Below are 20189 nucleotides of genomic sequence, written 5' to 3'. Positions count from 1 at the left end.
AGTTTCATTCTAATATTAAGTTTTGTATGTATTTAACTGGATTGTACTTTTACTATGTGAATGTTCCAAACTTCTCTATAGTTATAGATACAAGGTATATATAGGCTTATTGCATGCGATTGGAACCCTGAAATCAATGGGTGCAGGTTTACTTATGTTTACATTGTAAAATCATAATTTTGGGAGGAAGGGCACATGATGACAATGACGATGAGCTTGTATACATAAATTTTCTCTTTGCAGGCTGTAAAACAGCAATTTGGCAGAGTGGATGTTTAGCTTTTTCTGTCAGACAGAATAATTGCTCATTTATTTCAGTGATACTGTAGGAATTGTTCAGAACCCTGATCTCTAAACTGATAGGTATCTAATGTACCCAGAAGACAAATTGGAATCAAATAACTTTTTTAAATTTCAGAAACACACATACACATAGATATCTCACCCCGCAATGTTTGAATGTTTGAGCACAACAAGTAAACCTGCACCCATTGATTTCAGTGTGTTCCAGTTGCATGCAATAAGACTATACTTGTATCTATAATTATAGAGAAGTTTGGTACGTTCACATAGTATATTTGAGAAGCTCCATTGATGTATCAACATCAAGGATAGGCACCCTTTGACTTTTCTGAATCTATTTTGTTTTTGAGATCCATTAACCAGAGTGTGGAGTAAAAATATATACTTAAAATGAAATAAGTTTTAGCTGAACTGGACAGAAATAATTGACTTTCCAAACCAAAATCTAACTTTTCTCAGTTTGGACAGTACAGTGAAATGGGAGAGGAATTGATTTGTTGTTGTTAAGTAATTTGGAGACAGAACCCCCAGCTGATCTACTGCAAATAATTCAAAGATTTATTAGGGATTCAAATATACTTTCTGGTTTTAAAAATATTGCAACAACTTAAGTATAAATCCTTTCGCTAGTTTGCACTGGAACATTTTGTGCATTTCAGTATTGTTTTAGATTTCTGGCTGCTGGGCTTATGCTAAAAATTTCAAGGCTATTTTCTGACCCACAAAAGCCAGAGGCTTATCTTGTAATGAAGGGGGAACTGGTGATGAGCTCCCTGCCATCTGTTCCTTATACATTCCTCTTAGTTCCACGCAAATTGTGACGCCTCTGTGGCAAAGCTAGAAGAGACAGTGAGTTCAACAGTTGTCACCAGTATTTCCTGTACTGGGCAAGTAATCATGGTCATTTGGAGAAATAAATAATGGTAAAGAACTGTATTGTATACTGAGTTTTTAGATAATTTATCCAGTAAGATGCATTTTTTAGTGGTGACTATGGGTGTCAGATGGTAGAAGCTTGTTTCCATTAATTTCAATGGGCAAGAGTTTATTTTGTGCTTAAGTGACACCTAGATTAATAGGAGACAGCCTTTCGCCCTGAAGGATCATGGGCGAGTATGTGTATGGTATGTGTTTTAAAATACAGATGCATGCTGACAATAGCTTTTGGTATCTGTCAGCATCTACTAGTTTATCTCAGAACATTCAAACAATGTTTAAGATACAGCTTTTAAAAATAACAATCAGATGAAAAGCAGTAAGGGATTTTCAAAGATACATTAAATACTGAATACCTTGCTTTGGACAGGGTTTGGATTCTTTTATCCATTGGTTCCCTTCCAACTTGATGAGATTTACCTAATGGTTGTGGTATGCCATTTATTTTATGTTTTATTTGTATTGTTTTCCTAAAGGGATTATCATCATCAAGAGAGCCAGAGGCTGTGTTCCACCCAGGAACGTAGCCAACAAAATTTACCATCTTACTCTTCCCAGCCACCTACTCAAAACCTATTGCCATCTTCTAAAGCACAGGACCATTGTGAAAGCGTCCCTATGAGTGTCAGTAACCTCCCATCTGTGTCCTCTATGTATCAACCCAGCATGTTTAATTATGAGCGTCCAAAACACTTTATCCAGTCTCAGAATACATATCAAGGGAAGCCGCAGCCGCCAGGACCAGACACCTCCACTGCGCTCCCCAGCAGGCCAACTAAGCAGTCTTCCATCCTAATCCAGCCTTGTAACCCTAACGAGAAGAAGTTCTCTTCCTCTTCATCACTGAGTTCGCCAATCTCACTCTCCTCGCCTTCATATAGTGCTTCATTCCCCGTAACACCCGCCTCCGCACAGTCTCCTGCTAGCTCAACATCCGGGCAGAGGATTTCATCCATGCATAACCAGTCCCCTGCAGCCTTCCTTTGCTCCGTGTTGCCCTCCCACTTTGAATATAGTAGCCAAGGTTCACCCTCGGTGGAATCAAAGTAAGTATGTTTTTCCCTTGCTTTCAACTGTGTGTATGTCCAGCTTCTGAAACCCTCCCAGTGTGGTGCACCATATGTGTCCCCTCCACATCCTGCCTCTTTCTGGGTATAGTGTAGTCAACCCAAGTGTTGGACATTGCCATAGGGATTAGGAGGGGAAGCCAAGAGGTGGGCACTTTGAGTGCCTTTTGTTGCAAGACGTCTCCTTCATTTGGGTCTCTTTTCTCCCCCAAATGATACAAGATGGGAGGAATTTGGCATCTAATATTTCCAAAACCTAATATGAGAAAAATCAAGATCTGGCTAATTATTTTTAAAAAATATAAGCACAAAGCACCACGGTTGATCTGATCTCTATTTTCATTAACTTTGGTAGTCTCACCTATTTAAACAACTTAGCTTCACTCCTAAGGAGTTGTACATGTTATATACAATATATATTATATATTTATCGTGTCATCAGCAACCATTGTATTACAATTCTAACAGCAAAACAAACACAGAGATTAAAAGGAAAAGAAAAAAAAGAAGAAAAAAAAACCACACAGATTTTGTAAATTTGGTTAAATGTCCTTTGACCAGTATCTGGCCACTTGGACACGAGAGAAGCCTCCTCGCAGGATTGCAAGACATCCGGGCGTCCCCTGGGCAACGTCTTCGTAGACGGCCGATTCTCTCAACCCAGAAGCAACCAGAGACGACTTGAAGCATATACAATATATGATGTGGTTTACTTCTCTGTAAACATATGTGGGACTCTTGTTATTCCTGTTTAATGCTGTTAAGTCTCATGGTGTTAAAGGAGGTCTTGATTCCTAGTGAGTGAGTAATACTTAGGATTTCAGCTTCAGCAATTCTTCCTCTCAGAGCAGAGGCCCCTAACTTAGTTTCGTATAAATTAATCTACAATTCCTGTCATTCCTATCTGGCACCCAAGGAGTTGTAGTTCATCTCTGAAAGATGGGCCAGGCCTCCATACTTTGTTTCTTTTATATGACCCAAATCCTATTCCTGGTTCCCAACTAGAATAATGGAATCAATTGAATTTATCTGTGTGATACTTCATCATTCAAGAACAGATTTAATGAATGTATTCTCATTGAGATTGGTCAATAGGATTCATAATTTATTGTTACTTAGCACAGAAAGGAAAATACTCAGTAGTTTCAATGGAAGATCCTGTTCCTACATGGCATACATTGCTTCTCCAAACTTTTTTCACAGAATAGGAAAAAATCAAATGGAATTCCCATTGTAGAAAATGGAAAGAGGGTTTTTCTCACCTCTTAAAACCTTTGAAATGTTTAATGAAAGCCAACTTTCTTGCAACTTGAGCTAGGTAACGCTTGGAAAAAGTTCGTGCACACATTTAGAATAGAAATTATTCCAATTGTTGCCTAGCTCATGTTTCAGGAACTTGCTGGTACTTCACAGGCCAAGAATGTACAAACCGCTCTTGTTCTTCCTGCTCTGCAGTGAAAAGTAGTGATACCCCATTCTGTATAATTCGGTGTAATGCTTGAGAGGCACAGAGGACCAATGAAAGGGAGAATGTATCATGACAACAATAAGACTGAAAACACACACGCTCTCTTTCATTCACACACTCTCTCACACAGTCTTGGGCATAAAATATCATTTCTTTTGAGGGAATTCAGGGGCAGGTATTACACATTTCTAGGAGAACCATTACAATAAAATGTGTACACAATATTTAATAATACTTTTCTTTACAGAATTTCTTAAGTTTTAGTCAAGCATCTTTTGAAGCAAGAGAATCTTAATTCAGCTCCAATATCAGGACTGCAGTCCCAATTGCCTAAAATTAAGTTTGACTGCAACTAGTGAAACTTGATCATAATGGTAGATAAATATGTATAAGAACTGAATGTCAGATAAGACATAGAGAAACACTGTTGATTTGGACTGGGGCAGATATGTATGCTGATTTGCTGTGCCATCCTGCTGTAAGAATAATTTACTGTGCACACACAAAGATTGCTGTTAAATTGCCAACAAGATATTAACCAAAATTGTTGGCAATTAAGGATTTAATCCAAATTCCTATTAGAGTAGACTAAATGGAGCATATATTACTGTTGACTTCCAAAGCTTCCATTGAGTCAATGTGTCTTCTGCCCTATATAAGGCAACCGATCCCCCTCATTGTCCTGCTCTGTCCTCCAGCTCAGGATTATTAAATCTAAGGATTTCCTTGTCTCTCCATCATTAAGATGGCTAAGGTGAAGTTCTGTTTTTGCAACAGACCATGCACCTTGTATTTTGCAGTCTTAATTAGCAGAGCATATGGAAAATAAGGAATGACCCAGTTCTACAGCTCAGTTGTTTGTATTTGTAGGCCTTAGTTATTTGCCTCTGCATGATATATAGCGATATATTCATTTCATGGAATGATCGGAGCATTGGAAACAACTTGAAGGCATGCAGCAACAACAAATTTATGTCAACACAGTAAACCACATAGAGGTTTTTCTATGTTGTATTGATGGTAGCCATAGAGCACATCAGCCAGATACATATTTGTTGGAATTATCCTTAATGTCAAGTCTTATGTTATGCTGAAATAATTTCTGTCTCCTTTTGTTTAAATTAGCAGTTATTCAAAGCCTATGTATAAGAAACAAACCAGCAGCCCCAGGCAAGTACAGAAGACCTCTGATAGAGAGATCCAAGGAACGAAAGACGCCCTCATTCAAGACTTGGAAAGGAAACTACGATGTAAAGATAACCTTCTCCATAACGGGAACCAGGTAAGGAGATGTACATATCATTGGCCAAGGGGAACTAGTGATTTAGCAATTGAATTGGCTTGCCTCAGTCTTGACTTCCAAATGTTTTCACTCCTTCAACCAAGAGCAGGAATCATGCAGACTTCTGTTTTTAGGCCCCTTCTACAGTGCCCATAAAATCCAAATCATATGCTTTAAACTGGATTATATGGCAGTGTAGATTCAGATAATCCAGCTCAAAGCAGATAATTGAATTTGATCATCTGGATTATATATCAGTATAGAAGGGGGTTTAAGACTCCCAGCACCCTTGGCCAGCATAGTCAATAGTGAGGAAAGCTGGGAGCTACACTCCAGCAACCTGGATTTGAAAACGGCTTTTAGCCAATTTAACAATATAAGATTGATGTGTGTGAGAGAGGAAGGGATGGGGAAAATATGATCATGCATATGTTGAAATTGTAGTAATATTTGGCATCAACAGCATAGAATACTGCTAGTCAGTGCTATATATGAGCTTACAGTAGGAAACAGAAGAGAAAATATGCAGGATGCTCTGTAAGGTTTTTAAAAAGGTAAAAACTTACTCTTACTGTTGCAGGCAATTTGCCTCATATAAAAGAGTAGAAAACAAAACCTTTCTTAACTTCAGTGTAGGAGTCCCTAATGCTGACTCTCATGTGTTTGCGTCAGCCATGTAGAGGCAGAGAGAGGCCTCATGCTTCTCCCTTCTCAGACAGAGGGTCATAAAGCACACTAAAGTCTTTTGGGAAGACTTCTATATGCAGGCAAGAAGCAAAGCAGCTTAAGTTGCATAGATCCAAGAAACAGAGGTGAAAACCAGACAGCAGGCATGCACTGTGGGGTTCCCTTTGTTCCTAAGATGTATCAACATACAAGTGTTGGTGCATCTTCACTTCCAACAGAAATGTTCACTGAAACGTTTTACTGTGTCTGGGATTATCAGAGCTTACCATCTGATTGAAAGCCACTTGTGCATGTCAACCCATGGTTTATAGTTGATACCAGAGTCCATAAGAATTATTCTGGGTGTAGGACTATGACAGAGGTCAGTGTGACCCTATGGTTTAGATCCCATCTAAGTCTACTGGATTACGCAGTAGGGATGTTTTGCTCTAGATAATAAAAGAGTGCCACTGTTTTACAGGAGGGCAGTAACTTCATATCAAAGCATCTGCTTTGTGTGTAAGAGATCAGGTTCAACCCTTGCAATCTATAGGTAAGGCTGGAAAAATACATGTATGAAACTCTGGAGGGAGACTGCCAGTCACTGTCAACAGTGCTAAGCTAGATAAGCCTATGGTCTGACTCAGCATGGAGACGCTTCCTTTGTACCTAAAATGGTAGTTCTGTGTTGTGTTGTGTCCTGGCTGTTCAATGCCTAGATCAATGTATTTGTGTCCTGGCATCAGCTCCCTGCTTCCCAGGGCAGCTGTTGAGAAAGAGGTCAGGGGACGAAGGAGAAGCCACATTATTATGTTGTTGCCTGGACACTGAGGTAACTTGGACTGCATGTTACAACAGGGGGAAAGAACTCCGCATGTGGCTATTTTCACTGACTACCTCATCCTTTTGCAACATGTCCTTTTGCCCTACTTATAGATACTTAAAAGAAGCTCTGTTGCACTCTACTGGTCTTGTCCCTTTTTCTGGGGACAAAACTTCAGAAGTTCATAGATATGAGACCTGTTCCTCTATAACTAGCCCTTTTAGTAAATATGTGTGCTGTGGTAATTTACTCTCACGCCTGAACAAGCTGGTCCAGGATGCATCCAGCCTCAATATGATTAAACTTCCCTTTAAAAGGTCTTACATTAGAAATTAATTCTGTGTTTTATTTATTTTATCAGTAGCCAATGTTTCCACTGTGTGTGAAAACTATGTTTAACAATTATTTATTTATTTACCCTATTTATACCCTGCCTTTCTCTACCCCGAGAGGGACTCAAGGCAGCTTACATATTGGCAATAATTCAATGCCTTAAAACACATAGATCTGAATGCTGTCAAAGCAGTCCAAAATAGAGAAGTGATGAACTGAAATTTATATCACAATATTACATTTGTGATAATGTAAAATAGCTTAAACATTTACTGCTGCTTTCCTGTGGGTATGAATGAGAGCTAGATGGAGCTCTCTTATCAGTGAGGAATATCAAATATATTGGAAATGTATTGTCGAAGGCTTTCATGGCCGGAATCCATGGGTTGTTGTAGGTTTTTCCGGGCTATATGGCCATGTTCTGGAGGCAATTTTTCTCCTGATGTTTCGCCTGTATCTATGGCAAGCATCCTCAGAGGTAATGAAGTCTGTTGGAACTAGGAAAATTGGGTTTATATATCTGTGGAATGACCAGGGTGTCCTTTGTCCTTTGTCTCACCCTGGTCATTCCACAGATATATAAACCCAATTTTCCAGAACATGGCCATATAGCCCGGAAAAACCTACAACAACCCATATTGGAAATGTTTAGCAAAAAGCACTCGATCTTCTGCTTAATTAAAAAGTGCTTTAATATCAGCTGTAGGAATACAGCAAGTGTCCTCTAGAGAGAATATAAGCTCCCAGTTTTCTCAGACCAGCTTCTGTTGCAAGACACTATTGAAGGGCAAGAGTATTTGCAATGCATTAAGGGTATGATTCTTGTGGTGTTGATTTGTTTGCTCAGCTCCCCTTGTGGAAGTTAGAATTAGCATTATTTAGATGGCCTTACATTTTTCTGACCCACAGAGAAAGTGAACATTTGATCTATAATATGTGTACTTTCTACTTGCCTTGCAAAAATAGTAGGAAAATGGGCTGGCACCATGGCTCAGGATGGAATTGAATGTTGCAAAACAAGTGACAAGTATCACATCATCGATCACTTTATGGTGTGGTGTGTGTATATGTGTGTGCAGTACCTTTCAGGTCACTGTTTCCTTCTTCCATCCTCCTCCTCCTCCCTTTAGTACTGGAGAGCAGAGACTTCAGCTTTCACAGGCTTCAATGATTCAAGTGATAGCTTATACGGTCCACTTCTTAAAGTTACTCAATATAACATGTTCCACAAACACATTATTCTGTATAAGCTCTGTAATGCCCAATGGGAATTAAAGTCCAACTAGCACTCACTAATTGATATTTTCCTGTTTTCCTTGGCCTGTGTCAAGCGTTTAAGCTACGAGGAGAGAATGGCTCGCAGGTTACTTGGACCAGCAAATGCTGCATCTGTGTTTGAACCTCAAAGTGAAGAAAATGCACAGGACTCACAAGTAAGCTCTTTTGAAAATATATTTCCCAGGAGTTAGAACAGAAAGATCTCTCTTACATTTCAGTTCTTGCAAATCAAACCAATTTATGAAATAAATAAATAAAAACACGACAGTTGGAGCCTCAAGGAAACTTGATAAAATCACTGTGATGGGTAGAATCCTCATGTCATCCTTCTACTGCCTTTTGCAACCAATACGAAACAGAGGAGAAGTAGAATAATGAAAAAAGAAAGAAAGAAAAAGGGTATAAAGACATAAATCAGAAGTGAGCTATTTTACTATCCCCTCCCACTGAAACATGACTCTTACTTCAATGGTGGTGATGGACCATGGCCACCATAGGGCAACAGGAGAGCTTTGGAGTCTGGAGGCAATCTTTCTGACACACATATCCGTATCCTTCAGTAACTGCCTGAGCAAGCTGTCTCATTGTGCTTAATGGTAGGGCCAGCCCAACATGATATTGTGATGGTGCAATGCTCAAGATGCAGAAGGCCAATGGCAGAGGCAATAAAATGTTCACAGTAAGAGGAAGGGGTCCAGCTATATACTGGTAAATAATTTTCTGTAAGTTTTTTTGTGTCTCAGGAGCTACTTGAGAAACTGCAAATCGCTTCTTGTGTCAGAGTATTGGCCATCTGCAAAGACATTGTCCAGGGGATGCCCAAATGTTTTACCATCCTGTGGAAGGCTTATTTCATGTCCCCGCATGAGAAGCTGGAACTCACCCTGCTCCCTGGATTCGAACTGCCAACCTTTCAGCCAGCACTCCTGCCGGCACAAGGATAGTGCAGTTCAGTTGCTTCTCGTTCTCCATGCAAGAAAATGGAATATTTGAGTGGAAGCACTTACTTTTTGCAGTTAAAATATTTAAGTAGTATGGTCCTATGAAAGGTATTTGCTTCACTTACTTCTATAGAGAAAATAGAAGAGTCTATAACTGGAAAAACATTGATACTATATTGAGAATCTCTTTTGTAGTTTATGCTTTGCCTAGTGTCTGCCCATGACCATGCAGCCATAGGATGCATTCTTCTCTTTTGGTCAGCAATCATAAAGTATCAAGAAATGTAAAAATATAGGTAGGTAGTAGCTCATCATGTTGTGTAAGGAATAGGAATCCTCATTAAAGATTTTGTGAGCATATTCTGTGTAAAAGTTGGCTAGCCTGCAAAAATCGTACTCTAAAATGTAATCAGCAGATGTGACTAACTTGACACAGAGCTTATATCTTACTGTGATGGATCCACAAATAAAATTCCTAGAACTGTCAATGCTGCACTTCCTATATTTAACTGGCCTCGTTGCTAAAATGGCAGAAATGTCTCTGTGCCTGAATGATAGCTTGTCTTGAATTCTATTCCATCTGTTCCAGAAAAAAGTAAAATGGATCTCATTAGTAAGGGTTTTTTTAAAAAATCCCAGTTGCTTATAAAGTCCATGCGATTTGGTTAAAACGTTATTGGAAAGCTTAACTAGCTCTAGCTCTGTGATCTAACAAGGAAAATATTTTCCAGTTTAATGTGTGTTGATTGCCATTGGTACCCTTTTGTGAGTGCGCACAGCCCTTAACGCCTGCCAAAGCTAAATATTAAAGTGACTTGACTTCTATTCCTGCTCAGCTGAAGGACAGTTTGTCCCTAGCTCCCATTTCAGATATTCCACTGGGATGATGTACTCTACCCTCTAACAAAGGCTACCTGTTTGCCAAAATATTTTGGACCTGTGGAAAGAACTGAATTACTCCTTGTAACAAAAGAATACTGATTCTATTTTCTGTTGCTGATGTATTAAAATAGATTATATGTATTAATATGTATCCCTTGCTGGATAAAACCTTTTTATTCAGGCAGGCTTTTAAAGAAGGAAGTTTTTGAAATCAAGTCAAAGGGTGCTGTAGTTTTAGTTCTGAATCTGTTTTTACTCAATTTTAAGGATTTGAACTGTTTTTAATGCCTTTAATGTTTAATTCTGTTTTAGTATTTGTATATTTTTAGGTTTAAAATGTATTGCATTGGTTTTGATATAAGCAAGTCTCCATTGCAGAGAAAAAAGAGGGATATAATCATAATCATAATAATAAATTCAATAATAATAATAATAATAATAATAATAATAATAATAATTTACAAGTGGTGGTAAGAAATCACTTCTTTGCTTCTCCAGCAAGCTTAATTGACATATTTTCAGCTGGATAAAGCACTGGTAACCCCTCTCTCATTCTCTCGGTCTCTGTCTCTCCCTCTTTTGCCACTTCTCTGCATTTCACAGCAGCAGAACTTGGAAAGTTCACGCCTGCAAGTTCCAGCAGCCCAAGTAAGGTATGCGATATGTAGAGCTTTCACTGCAAGGTGACTTCTGTGGGGTGTAATGATACAAGACTTGATCCAAATGGCAAAGTTGTATTTAGCGAACACACTGGTGAGAAGTTAGTGGCCTAATAGTTGTGAGGCTGTGACTTCAATTATATAGTTTTATAATCTATTCCCATTGCATTCGCTGGTGCTTACTTACTCCCAAGTACAGCCTAGGAATGCTGCTAGAGGCACACATTTCTAAGAGTGGTGGTACTGTTATTTAAAAGACATTGTTGCAACCAAATCACTTCAATCTAAATCTAATGGAAAACTACAAGGCACAAGATATTAAATCCAATGCCACGAAGACAAGGATAGGAATCAAGTTACGTGAAATAATAAGTTGTCTTCAAAACAGTTGGGGGGGGGGGGGGTCTTTTCTAGTGAGGGTTCCAAACTAGAAATTGAATTCTAGCTCTTTGGGAAGTGTCTTCACCACCAGGAATACTAATCCACTGATAGTGTGGTTGGGGTAGTGGTAAAGAAGCAATGCAGTGCTGATTTTTTTAATGTATACTTGTAGGAGCAGGCCATCTTCAAGAGGGGAAAGGAATGAGCAAGGCTCAATCCAAGAAAAGTTTTTCCAACCACGTTTCGTGCAAGTGCCTGAAGATATAACAGTTGAAGAAGGACGATTCTGCAGGATTGATTTCAAGGTAGTAATAATATATCAGCATTAGGTGCTTTTAATAAGGTTTCATCAGACTAAGCTCCAACTACACCATTATTCTCTTTCAAATGCTGGTGAGCCAGAATGCCACCAAAATGTGTCTGTGCAAAAAGTGGTATAATTTTCTGATATTATATCTGGTCCTAAAGGCTATTGACCAACTGTGGTTTTAGAAAATCAGATTACTTATATCCTCCACGAATCTGCCTAATCTTCTTTTAAAACCATCTAAGCTGCAGCCCACACCACATCTTTTGGTAACACATTCTATAAGTTAATTACAGAATCCCTATAAGAAGGATTTAGAATATGGCTAAAAGGATTTTTTAAATTTTGTTTTTGGAAGCCTGCTCATTCATTGTCACAAGCATTTGCTTTTGTTTATTTTAATTTGGAGCAATTCATCTTCCATAGAAACAGTTTAGAGTTTAGGCTTACATGCTGATCTCATTCTGATTCTTTGTTACCTTTCTTTTGCCTGCATGTTGATACAATCTGTAATGAGCAGAAAGGCATGAAAGCATTTGCAGGCCACTGATCATTACACTAATGGACCAAGCCATGTGGCATGGGCTTCCTGGCCTAGCCATGTTGTTGGTCAATTTCTTTCTGACCTAGTTTTGTATCACGTGTTGTTAACGTCACTTGCATCATTCTGCATCTTGAGAGCTATACACTTTCTTCTTTGGTCAGGAGCTTTCTTTTCAAATACATTTTAAACTCTCAAAAATTGAATATGCCAAAATTAACTTGTTGTTCTTCACCAACCATACTTGAGTTGAACCACTTCCAATATAACCATTTATTAGTCTACTCTTTCTCACAGGCCAGCTATGTTTTTAAACTGTTTTTCACAACTGTGTTGGGCAACACATGTGTCCTGGTGCTTTATACATTGGAAAGCAATAATCTGCAGTGATTTTCAAAACACTGCAATTTGTTTCCATATACGTACTGTATTACGTTTAGTTGCTACATTGCTTTACACACAATATTTTATATGACGGAGGGGGGTGGGGAGGTACTGCCAGACTTGTTCACATCTGTTTTCACTGTTCCAACATAAATCATCTTTCAAATATTACAAATTACAAAAAGCAAGTCAAAGAGCTTTCACTCTCACCTTGCTAGAGCAGTGTGTGTATGATTCTGGGGCCGCATACAGTCCTCTAAGCATTTTTGGGGCCTATTCTGTAATCCTCCAGGAGAAGGAAGTCACCTTTAAAATAGATTTTTACCCCTTTTGTACTGTGTAACTTTTTTAAAAACAGCTTTTCACAACCAAAAGTAGGCATCTGGACACTCTGGGATTATGTTCTTTTAGCATTGTTTGGCATTTCTGTAGCCCTGAGAGGTCACAAGGTAGTAGTTGCCTAGCCCTCCTGAACCAATGACCTTTAAAGCTTAGTATATGAACTGCCAAAAATAAAAGTTTACCATTTCTGTTTCAGTACATCTTAGGTATACATAGTTCCTTCAGTTGTACTGAGTCCCAGTGCAGGTATGGGGCAGGCTTCAGTTCTTCCCTTGATTTAAATGCATATATAATTTTGAAAATCCATCTGCATCGTACTATTGTTGTATTTCATGGTAGCACAACTCACACTGACATGATGCTGCAGCAAGAAGTGCTAGATCTGACTTTGGTTCTAATCCAAAATCAGCCAGAAATCTTACTGTCTTGGATCAATTGTTATTTTGTAAGTAAATCTACTTCATTGTGGAAATAAAATAAGGAGGAAAAGGTGTAACAAAGTTTAAAATAAAGAGCTTAAGATTTTTCTGTGTAGAGCCCAGAGAGCCAGTGTGGCATAATGGTTTGAGTATTGAACTGTACTCTGGAGACCAGTGTTCAAATCCTTCCTTGCGCATAGAGTCCCACTCTATGGATGACCTTAGGCAAGTCATACTCCCTCTGCCTCAGAGAAAGGCAAAGCAACCCCCCTCTGAACAAATCTTGCTAACAAAACCCCATGATAGGTTCACATTAAAGCCATTTGTTGGCACACAAACAGCAGCAACCTAGACCTCCCTTGGACATAATCTATAGCTTCATGGTACTTTTATTTGGACACTATTTCTGAGTGTATCCTATGTTTCCTTTTACAGGTGAGCGGGCTACCAACTCCAGATGTGGCTTGGTATTTAAATGGAAGACTAGTCCACCCAGACGAATTTCATAAAATGATTGTTTCTGAAAAAGGCGTCCATTCATTCATTTTTGAAGTCGTCCGAGTCTATGATGCAGGAATGTGGGAATGTGTGGCTTATAACCGTGCTGGAGAAGCTTCCTTCACAGTAAAATTAGATGTCATTGGTATGAAACAGCTTTGTCTATGTCTATGTTGCTAGTATCCTTTCTTCGTGTGTTCGCCAGAGCAACACTCTTGAGCATCTTCAATTTCTCTAATTCAAGATGCCCAAGTTTACCTGACAAAGACCTAGTAACCAGCAGCCTATAGGCTGAGCCATGAAGGAGTGCAGCTAATCCTTCAACTGCGTGCACAGCAATGTCTCCCTTTGCTGCTGAACATCCAGTTATAGGAATGTAGCTCAAAACTCCTATCTGCCCCTTCTTCACCAGCTTTTTTTTTTTTCGTGTCAGGAGTGACTTGAGAAACTGCAAGTCGTTTCTAGTGTGAGAGAATTGGCCGTCTGCAAGGACATTGCCCAGGGGTTGCCCGAATGTTTTACCATCCTGTGGGAGGCTTCTCTCATGTCCCCACATGAGAAGCTGGAGCTGATAGACAGGAACTCACCCCGCTCATTGGATTCGAACCGCCAACCTTTCGGTCAGCAGTCCTGCCAGCACAAGAGTTTAACCCGTTGTGCCACTGGGGACTCTGGCTAATAAATGACTATGTTGAGGGGAAGCTGCAGGGGATGTTTGGGGATACTTGGGGGCTTGAAGGAGAAAACACATAGTTCCAACTGATTAACCATTTATTTAATTCATGCTGCTCCAGGCTATAGCTTTTAGCTGCCTTCACTTTTAGCATGCTATGGTTGTACATGTACATTGCACAGTTCTTGCCTATTCTTTTTCAAAATATATTTTTCCTTTTTTTTCTCCCTTTCCCTTGATAATAAATTTCCAGCCCGAGAACATCGGAAAGCTCCAAGCTTCATCTTTAAACCACAAAGCACAAGAGTCTATGAGGGGGATTCTGCCAGGATTGAATGCCAAGTGTCTGCTCTCCCTCCGCCACAGATCTACTGGAAAAGAAATAATGAAATGGTGCAATTCAATACAGATCGAATCAGGTAGGCTTACATCTGATAGGCCCATTTGCAGCTTTTCAGGCATTAAGTTGGAACTAAATTATGTTGTTCCAGTTTTCATGTTTAAAATACTGTAATACTAGTCTTAAAAAGAACAAAAATTGATCTATACTACACCTCCGATATTTTGGCTCCACCAATAATCCAATCAGTATCTTAGGTCCTACTCTAGATAGAATTAATGCAGATTGATACCACTTTAACTGCCATGGCTGAATGTTATGGAATCATGGGAGATGTAATTTTACAAGGTGTTTGCCTTTTCTGCCACAAAGACCTTAGCAAACTATATCTCCCATCTAAGTACAAACTATTAGTGACACTGCTTTGCTTACAAGATCAGGTGGGATCTGGTGCTTTGAAGATATTTAAGCATTAGTTTTCCACAAAAGGAAAATCTGCACTGCAGTTTGAAAAGGCTTGTTTACTTAAAGAGATCATGAACTGCATTGAGTCCCATTGATGAAAATCTTTGGAGCGGTGCAGAGTTAAGTTTAAGAAAATATAATGTTCTTTGAGAAACATATATAGAGAAAATATAATGTTCTTTTTCCTCTTTTCCTAGTATGTTTCATGATACCTCTGGAAAAGTTTGCCTGCTGATCCACGATGTAAATAAAAAAGATGCTGGTTGGTACACAGTGTCTGCAGTCAATGAGGCAGGAGTGGCAACTTGTCATGCCAGGTTGGATGTGGCTAGTAAGTGGCAACTTCTTTTCTAAAAGATGTATCTATAAAGTGTGAAGCCAATCCATTCATACATGTGTCCCTACCTAACCATGCTACACATACAAACTTCTAACATTCAAATACGTGTGAGTTAAAACCTGGATGTTTCAGCTAGCAACTAAGAATGCATAGTCCCTAGTTATAAATGTCGAGTCCCTAGGTTGCCTGATAATATTTTGTTCTCTGCTCTTCATCTAATGCCTCAGTCCTCTATCCCATGCCTGGCCCTTTTTATAGCCTGGTCACCCCCATTGTATTACTGGTTATTGGTTCTGTTGAGCATTCTTTTGATTGAGTTTCAGTGCTGCTGTATTATATTCTTATGTTTTATTTAATTGTGTTTTTTTTAAAATCTGGATTGTTATATTTTAACATCTTTTTATTTTAGTTCTGTTTTTGCCTTAATGGATATTTTGTATTTATGTCTTATGGGCATTTTGTCCCATATGTAAGCCACCTGGAGTCCCTTCGGGAGATGATGGTGGGGTATAAAAATAAAGTTATTATTAACGTTATTTGTAATATAGTCATAATAAAGCCATTTTATGGCTGACATGTACACGCATGGGCTAACTCACTCTCTCAAGATGGGTTAGCAGGTGTATTTTACGACTAACAAAGTTCTATCTGTATCTTTGTTCAGAAGACATATGAACCACATGATTTTCTGGGGTTGTTTATCTATAGTTTTTCTCTGTTGTGGTGCATGTTTATTTTTAGATGTAGTGAAAATGTCTCCCCTGTGCAGCTAGGTGGATCTAAATCACTGACATCAGTAGACATTAAGAAAGATGCACAGTAAACATTTAAAAAGATGGACCAAAGCTGTGCAAGATGGAGGTTATTAATAAACAGAGCATGCACATGGCCAACAAATCCAGGTTGCTTTATGCACTTTGTTTACTATGGTTGACTGTGTTCTTCGATGCTGCAAATAAAAACTGAATGTTCATATTACTGAACTATAGTTCTCCCTTCCCATTTTAAATTACTAGTAATCTGGATTATCTCTGTTCCTTTTTGTAATCATCTGTTTCAGCTCACACATACAAGCCACGTCCAAATCCAAAGCCACTGAAGGTTCGACCAACTTTTAGCAAATACTTAGCACTCAACGGTAAAGGTCTGGATGTGAAACAAGCTTTCTTGCCCGATGAAGGAGAGTTTCAGCGTCTGGCAGCACAGTCTGGGCTCTACGAGAGCGATGAACTGTAATGAACATCAATAAATTGAAAATACATCTCTTGCTCCTGTGACACACTTAAGGGCAGCACAAAGAGGCAATTAAGTGATGGTTGCACTTATTAGCCAACACGCATAATATATTTTTATTTATAACTTAACTCTTTAACTCTTACTCTCATTTTCTGCTGTTGTGATGTTACCAAGATCGATTTCTATGAATGTGTGTGACTGTAGCAGAAGAAAATATCAAAGGTTTATACTTTTTACTTTTAAAGGTCAAGAAACTAGGCCAGTGGATGATAATAAAAGTGCAGAGGGCTTGAACACAACTAGATTCAGTCACTGGGTTTTTATTTGTACTGCTTTGTTAATATTACTCCCTATGTTATTGCAGTTTTTGCAGGCTGACTACTAAACATAAATGTGAGTGTTTTTAATTAAAGTTTTATGTCCAGTGCAAATAAAGTTTTAAATATAACACTTGCCATTTGTCTAGTCTTTAGAATACAGCTGAATGAGAACTGTTGTCTTTCGTAATTGTTATGTAAAGATTTTCAAATCTGTGTAAAAAAAAGGGCTCCTCTGTAAATAAACAAGCAAAAGAGCACACTGATCTGTGATTAAAAGTCAGCCAAATGAGACATTTCATTTCAAGGAGCTAATGAAAACCTTGAGTATAAAACATGGGCCCTTCTAGTATTTGACTACATTTACTTAGGCGATCCCTCGTAGCCCGAGGATGAAGATCCTCCAAGTTCAGTCTCTTGGTGGTGAGTCTGTAGGTGGCTACGGAAGAACCGCATAGTGAGGACATTGGCTTTCAGGTGAAAGGCTGTCCTGGTCTGGGTTGGTTTGATGTGCCTTCCTCTTGACACATTTCTCCCTTACGCCCTCCGTTCATGCCTCTTAGAATTCTGCAGCACTGCTGGTCACAGCTGACCTCCAGTTAGAGTGTTCAAGGGCCAAGGTTTCCCAGTTCTTGGTGTCTATGCCACAGTTTTTAAGGTTGGCTTTAAACCCATCTTTAAATCTCTTTTCCTGTTCAACATTACGTTTCCCATTTTTCAGTTTGAAGTATAGTAACCGCTTTGGGAAATGGTGATTGGACATTTGGACAATGTGGCCAGTCCAACTGAGTTGATGGCATAGGAGCGTTACTTCAGTGCTGGTGGTCTTTGCTTCTTCCAGCACATTGACATTTGTCCACCTGTCTTCATGAGAGATTTGCAGGACTTTTCAGAGGCAACACTGATGGAATCATTCCAGGAGTTGAGTGTGACATCTGTATACAGTCCATGTTTTGCAGGCATATATCAGGGTTGGGAGGACAATACCTTTTCATAAACAAACACATTGGTGTCTTTACGGATGTCCTTGCCCTCAAATACTCTCTGCTTCATTTGGAAAAATGCTGCACTCATAGAGCTCAGGCGGTGTTGTATTTCTGTGTCAATGTTGACTTTTGTAGAGAGGTGGCTGCTAAGGTAATGGAAATGGTCAACATTTTCTAATGTTACACCATTAAGTTGTATTTTCATAATTGCAGAGGGATCGGCTTGTGAATACTGGAAGAGCACTCACTACAAGTCCTAGCTACTCTAGCAAGTATGGCCAATGGTAAGGAATCTGGAGGGTCGTGTGACTATAACCCCATGAAGGATACATCAGTGGTTCTCAACCTATGGGTTCCCAGGTGTTTTGGCCTACAACTCCCAGAAATCCCACCTAGTTTGCTGGCTAATTAGGCTTTCTGGGAGTTGAAGGCCAAAACCCACAGGTTGAGAACCACTGGAATACATGTAGTGGCTGATGTTTTATGGTGTACTTTCAGCTGAATGAGGCACCAAGGTAGGGGAACTAGGTTACAGTACATATCTTTATATTATAGGTAAACTGAATAAAAATGCCAAGGAAGCCAGTCAGTGTACAATGTCAAGGTTCCATCTTGACATTTGGAGGTTTTCATCAAGACAGGCCTATAGAAGATGGAGCTGAAGACACAAAAGGAAATGGCTGGACATTACTGACAGAGTGTATTGCTCCCTCAAACATGTTGTTCATTCTTTTTAGAAATCTAGCTGGCTCTTTTTGACAATACCAAATTTACCGGGAGCATGATTTTCACTGCATTTAATTAGTTTGGTGTACGGAGTACAATATCACAGCAATTTTCTACAAACTGAACAAGTAAAGTTCCTCTGACTAATGGTTGCAACAATAGCTTGTGAGCTCTAAAAGTGTGGGTTACCAAGACTAGAATGTACATTGTTGAGTTAACCCTGGACTACTTTACATCATGTACACAAAGGGGGAAACAAGTTGTATCTGTGAATAGCTCTCTGACATGTACAGCCGCAGCATTTTCTAACACAGTGTTAATTCAATAATAACAACAATATTACTTTATTTATTCTCCACCCTCTCTCCCCGGAGGGACTCAAATAGTGATCCATAGGCCAGTGTTCACCTGTGAGCCATTGGCTTTCAGTTTATGGACTTTTTCCACGGAACTATGTAAAGATGAGTGTCCTAAATACTTTAAAGGCACCAGAGCAGGTGGTTTATGGGTGTGCAAATGGCTCGATAAAGCTACCAACATGCTTTCTTACCCAGTAGCTATTCAATTCAACCTCGGAAAGGGGTAAAAAGGCTTTGTAAGACTGGTAGAATGTTGCTGACTCCACCTGACCAATGGAGAGCCAAAGTGGCCAAATGGTTTCAGCGTTGGACTATGTCTAGATCCCTATTTGATCCCTCTCTCAGCCATGGAAACTCACTGGGTGGCTGGCTTTGGGTGAGTCACATTCTCTCAGCTCCACGATAGGGTCGCCTTAAGTCGGCAAGGACTTGAAGGCGCACAACAACACACCCTGAGTGTTAGACAGAGGGTGCTCTTGAGTACAGAAGTCTGTTTTTCAGTCAGATGTCAGTGTAGGAACTTAGAAAACTGTTGAGGCTTGAGTTGCTTTGAAAGTTGACTGTTATGAAAGGGAACTGTACAGAACAATATAGTTTTTGAAGAGACTGTTAAGGACAATAAGTTAAAGATACAAACTGAAGCATTTCAAAGTTTAACCTGATAATAAATGTGCCTGTATATTTAAACACATATATCTTTTAAAATAAGTTTGTTTTACTTTGTTATGAGTAAAACAAACTTGTTGTTTTAAAAGAAGTCTACTTGAATCTTTGTCTGCTGAAAGCATAGAAGAAAAACAAGATGTTTACGAGCCCAGAGAGCATCCATTATTGTGCAGCGTTTCTCAACCTAGGCGTTGGGACTCCTGCGGGGATCATGAGGGGGTGTCAGAGGGGTCACCAAAGATTATCAGAAAACACAGTATTTTCTGTTGGTCCTGAGAGTTCTGTGTGAGAAGTTTAGCCCACTTCTATCATTGGTGGGGTTCAGAATGCTCTTTGATGGTAGGTAAACTATAAATCCCAGCAACTACAACTCCCAAATGTCAAGGTCTATTTTCCTCAAAGTCCACCAGCGTTCACATTTGGGCATATTGAGTATCCATGCCAAGTTTGGTCCAGATCCATCATTGCTTGAGTCCACAGTGCTCCCTGGATGTAGATGAACTACAACTCCGAAACTCAAGGTCAATGCCACCAAACCCTTCCAGTATTTTCTGTTGGTCATGGGAGGTCT

The 20189-nt window shown here is 39.3% G+C and overlaps 1 protein-coding gene across 9 annotated transcripts in view; it reads left to right on the top strand.

Annotated features, from left to right (window-relative positions):
- Window positions 1–17017, top strand: part of MYOT (myotilin) — a 54654-nt gene extending 37637 nt beyond the window's left edge. For 5 of the 9 annotated variants that reach the window (XM_060765339.2, XM_060765341.2, XM_060765344.2 and 2 more), the window contains 9 exons: window positions 1716–2285; window positions 4900–5056; window positions 8210–8311; window positions 10583–10632; window positions 11192–11324; window positions 13448–13655; window positions 14437–14602; window positions 15186–15319; window positions 16389–17017. In XM_060765339.2, the coding sequence (XP_060621322.2) occupies window positions 1716–2285; window positions 4900–5056; window positions 8210–8311; window positions 10583–10632; window positions 11192–11324; window positions 13448–13655; window positions 14437–14602; window positions 15186–15319; window positions 16389–16564 (1696 nt within the window). In that variant the 3' untranslated portion in view covers window positions 16565–17017. The remainder of the gene's footprint in view (window positions 1–1715; window positions 2286–4899; window positions 5057–8209; window positions 8312–10582; window positions 10633–11191; window positions 11325–13447; window positions 13656–14436; window positions 14603–15185; window positions 15320–16388) is intronic. The other 4 variants (XM_060765343.2, XM_060765346.2, XM_060765350.2 and 1 more) reach the window with 2 other exon arrangements.
- Window positions 17018–20189: the final 3172 nt, after the last annotated feature.

The sequence above is a fragment of the Anolis sagrei genome, chromosome 2, assembly GCF_037176765.1.
Source record: "Anolis sagrei isolate rAnoSag1 chromosome 2, rAnoSag1.mat, whole genome shotgun sequence".
NCBI lineage: Eukaryota > Metazoa > Chordata > Lepidosauria > Squamata > Dactyloidae > Anolis > Anolis sagrei.
The sequence above is the reverse complement of the archived record's forward strand: the minus strand, read 5'-3'. Positions and strand labels throughout refer to the sequence as shown.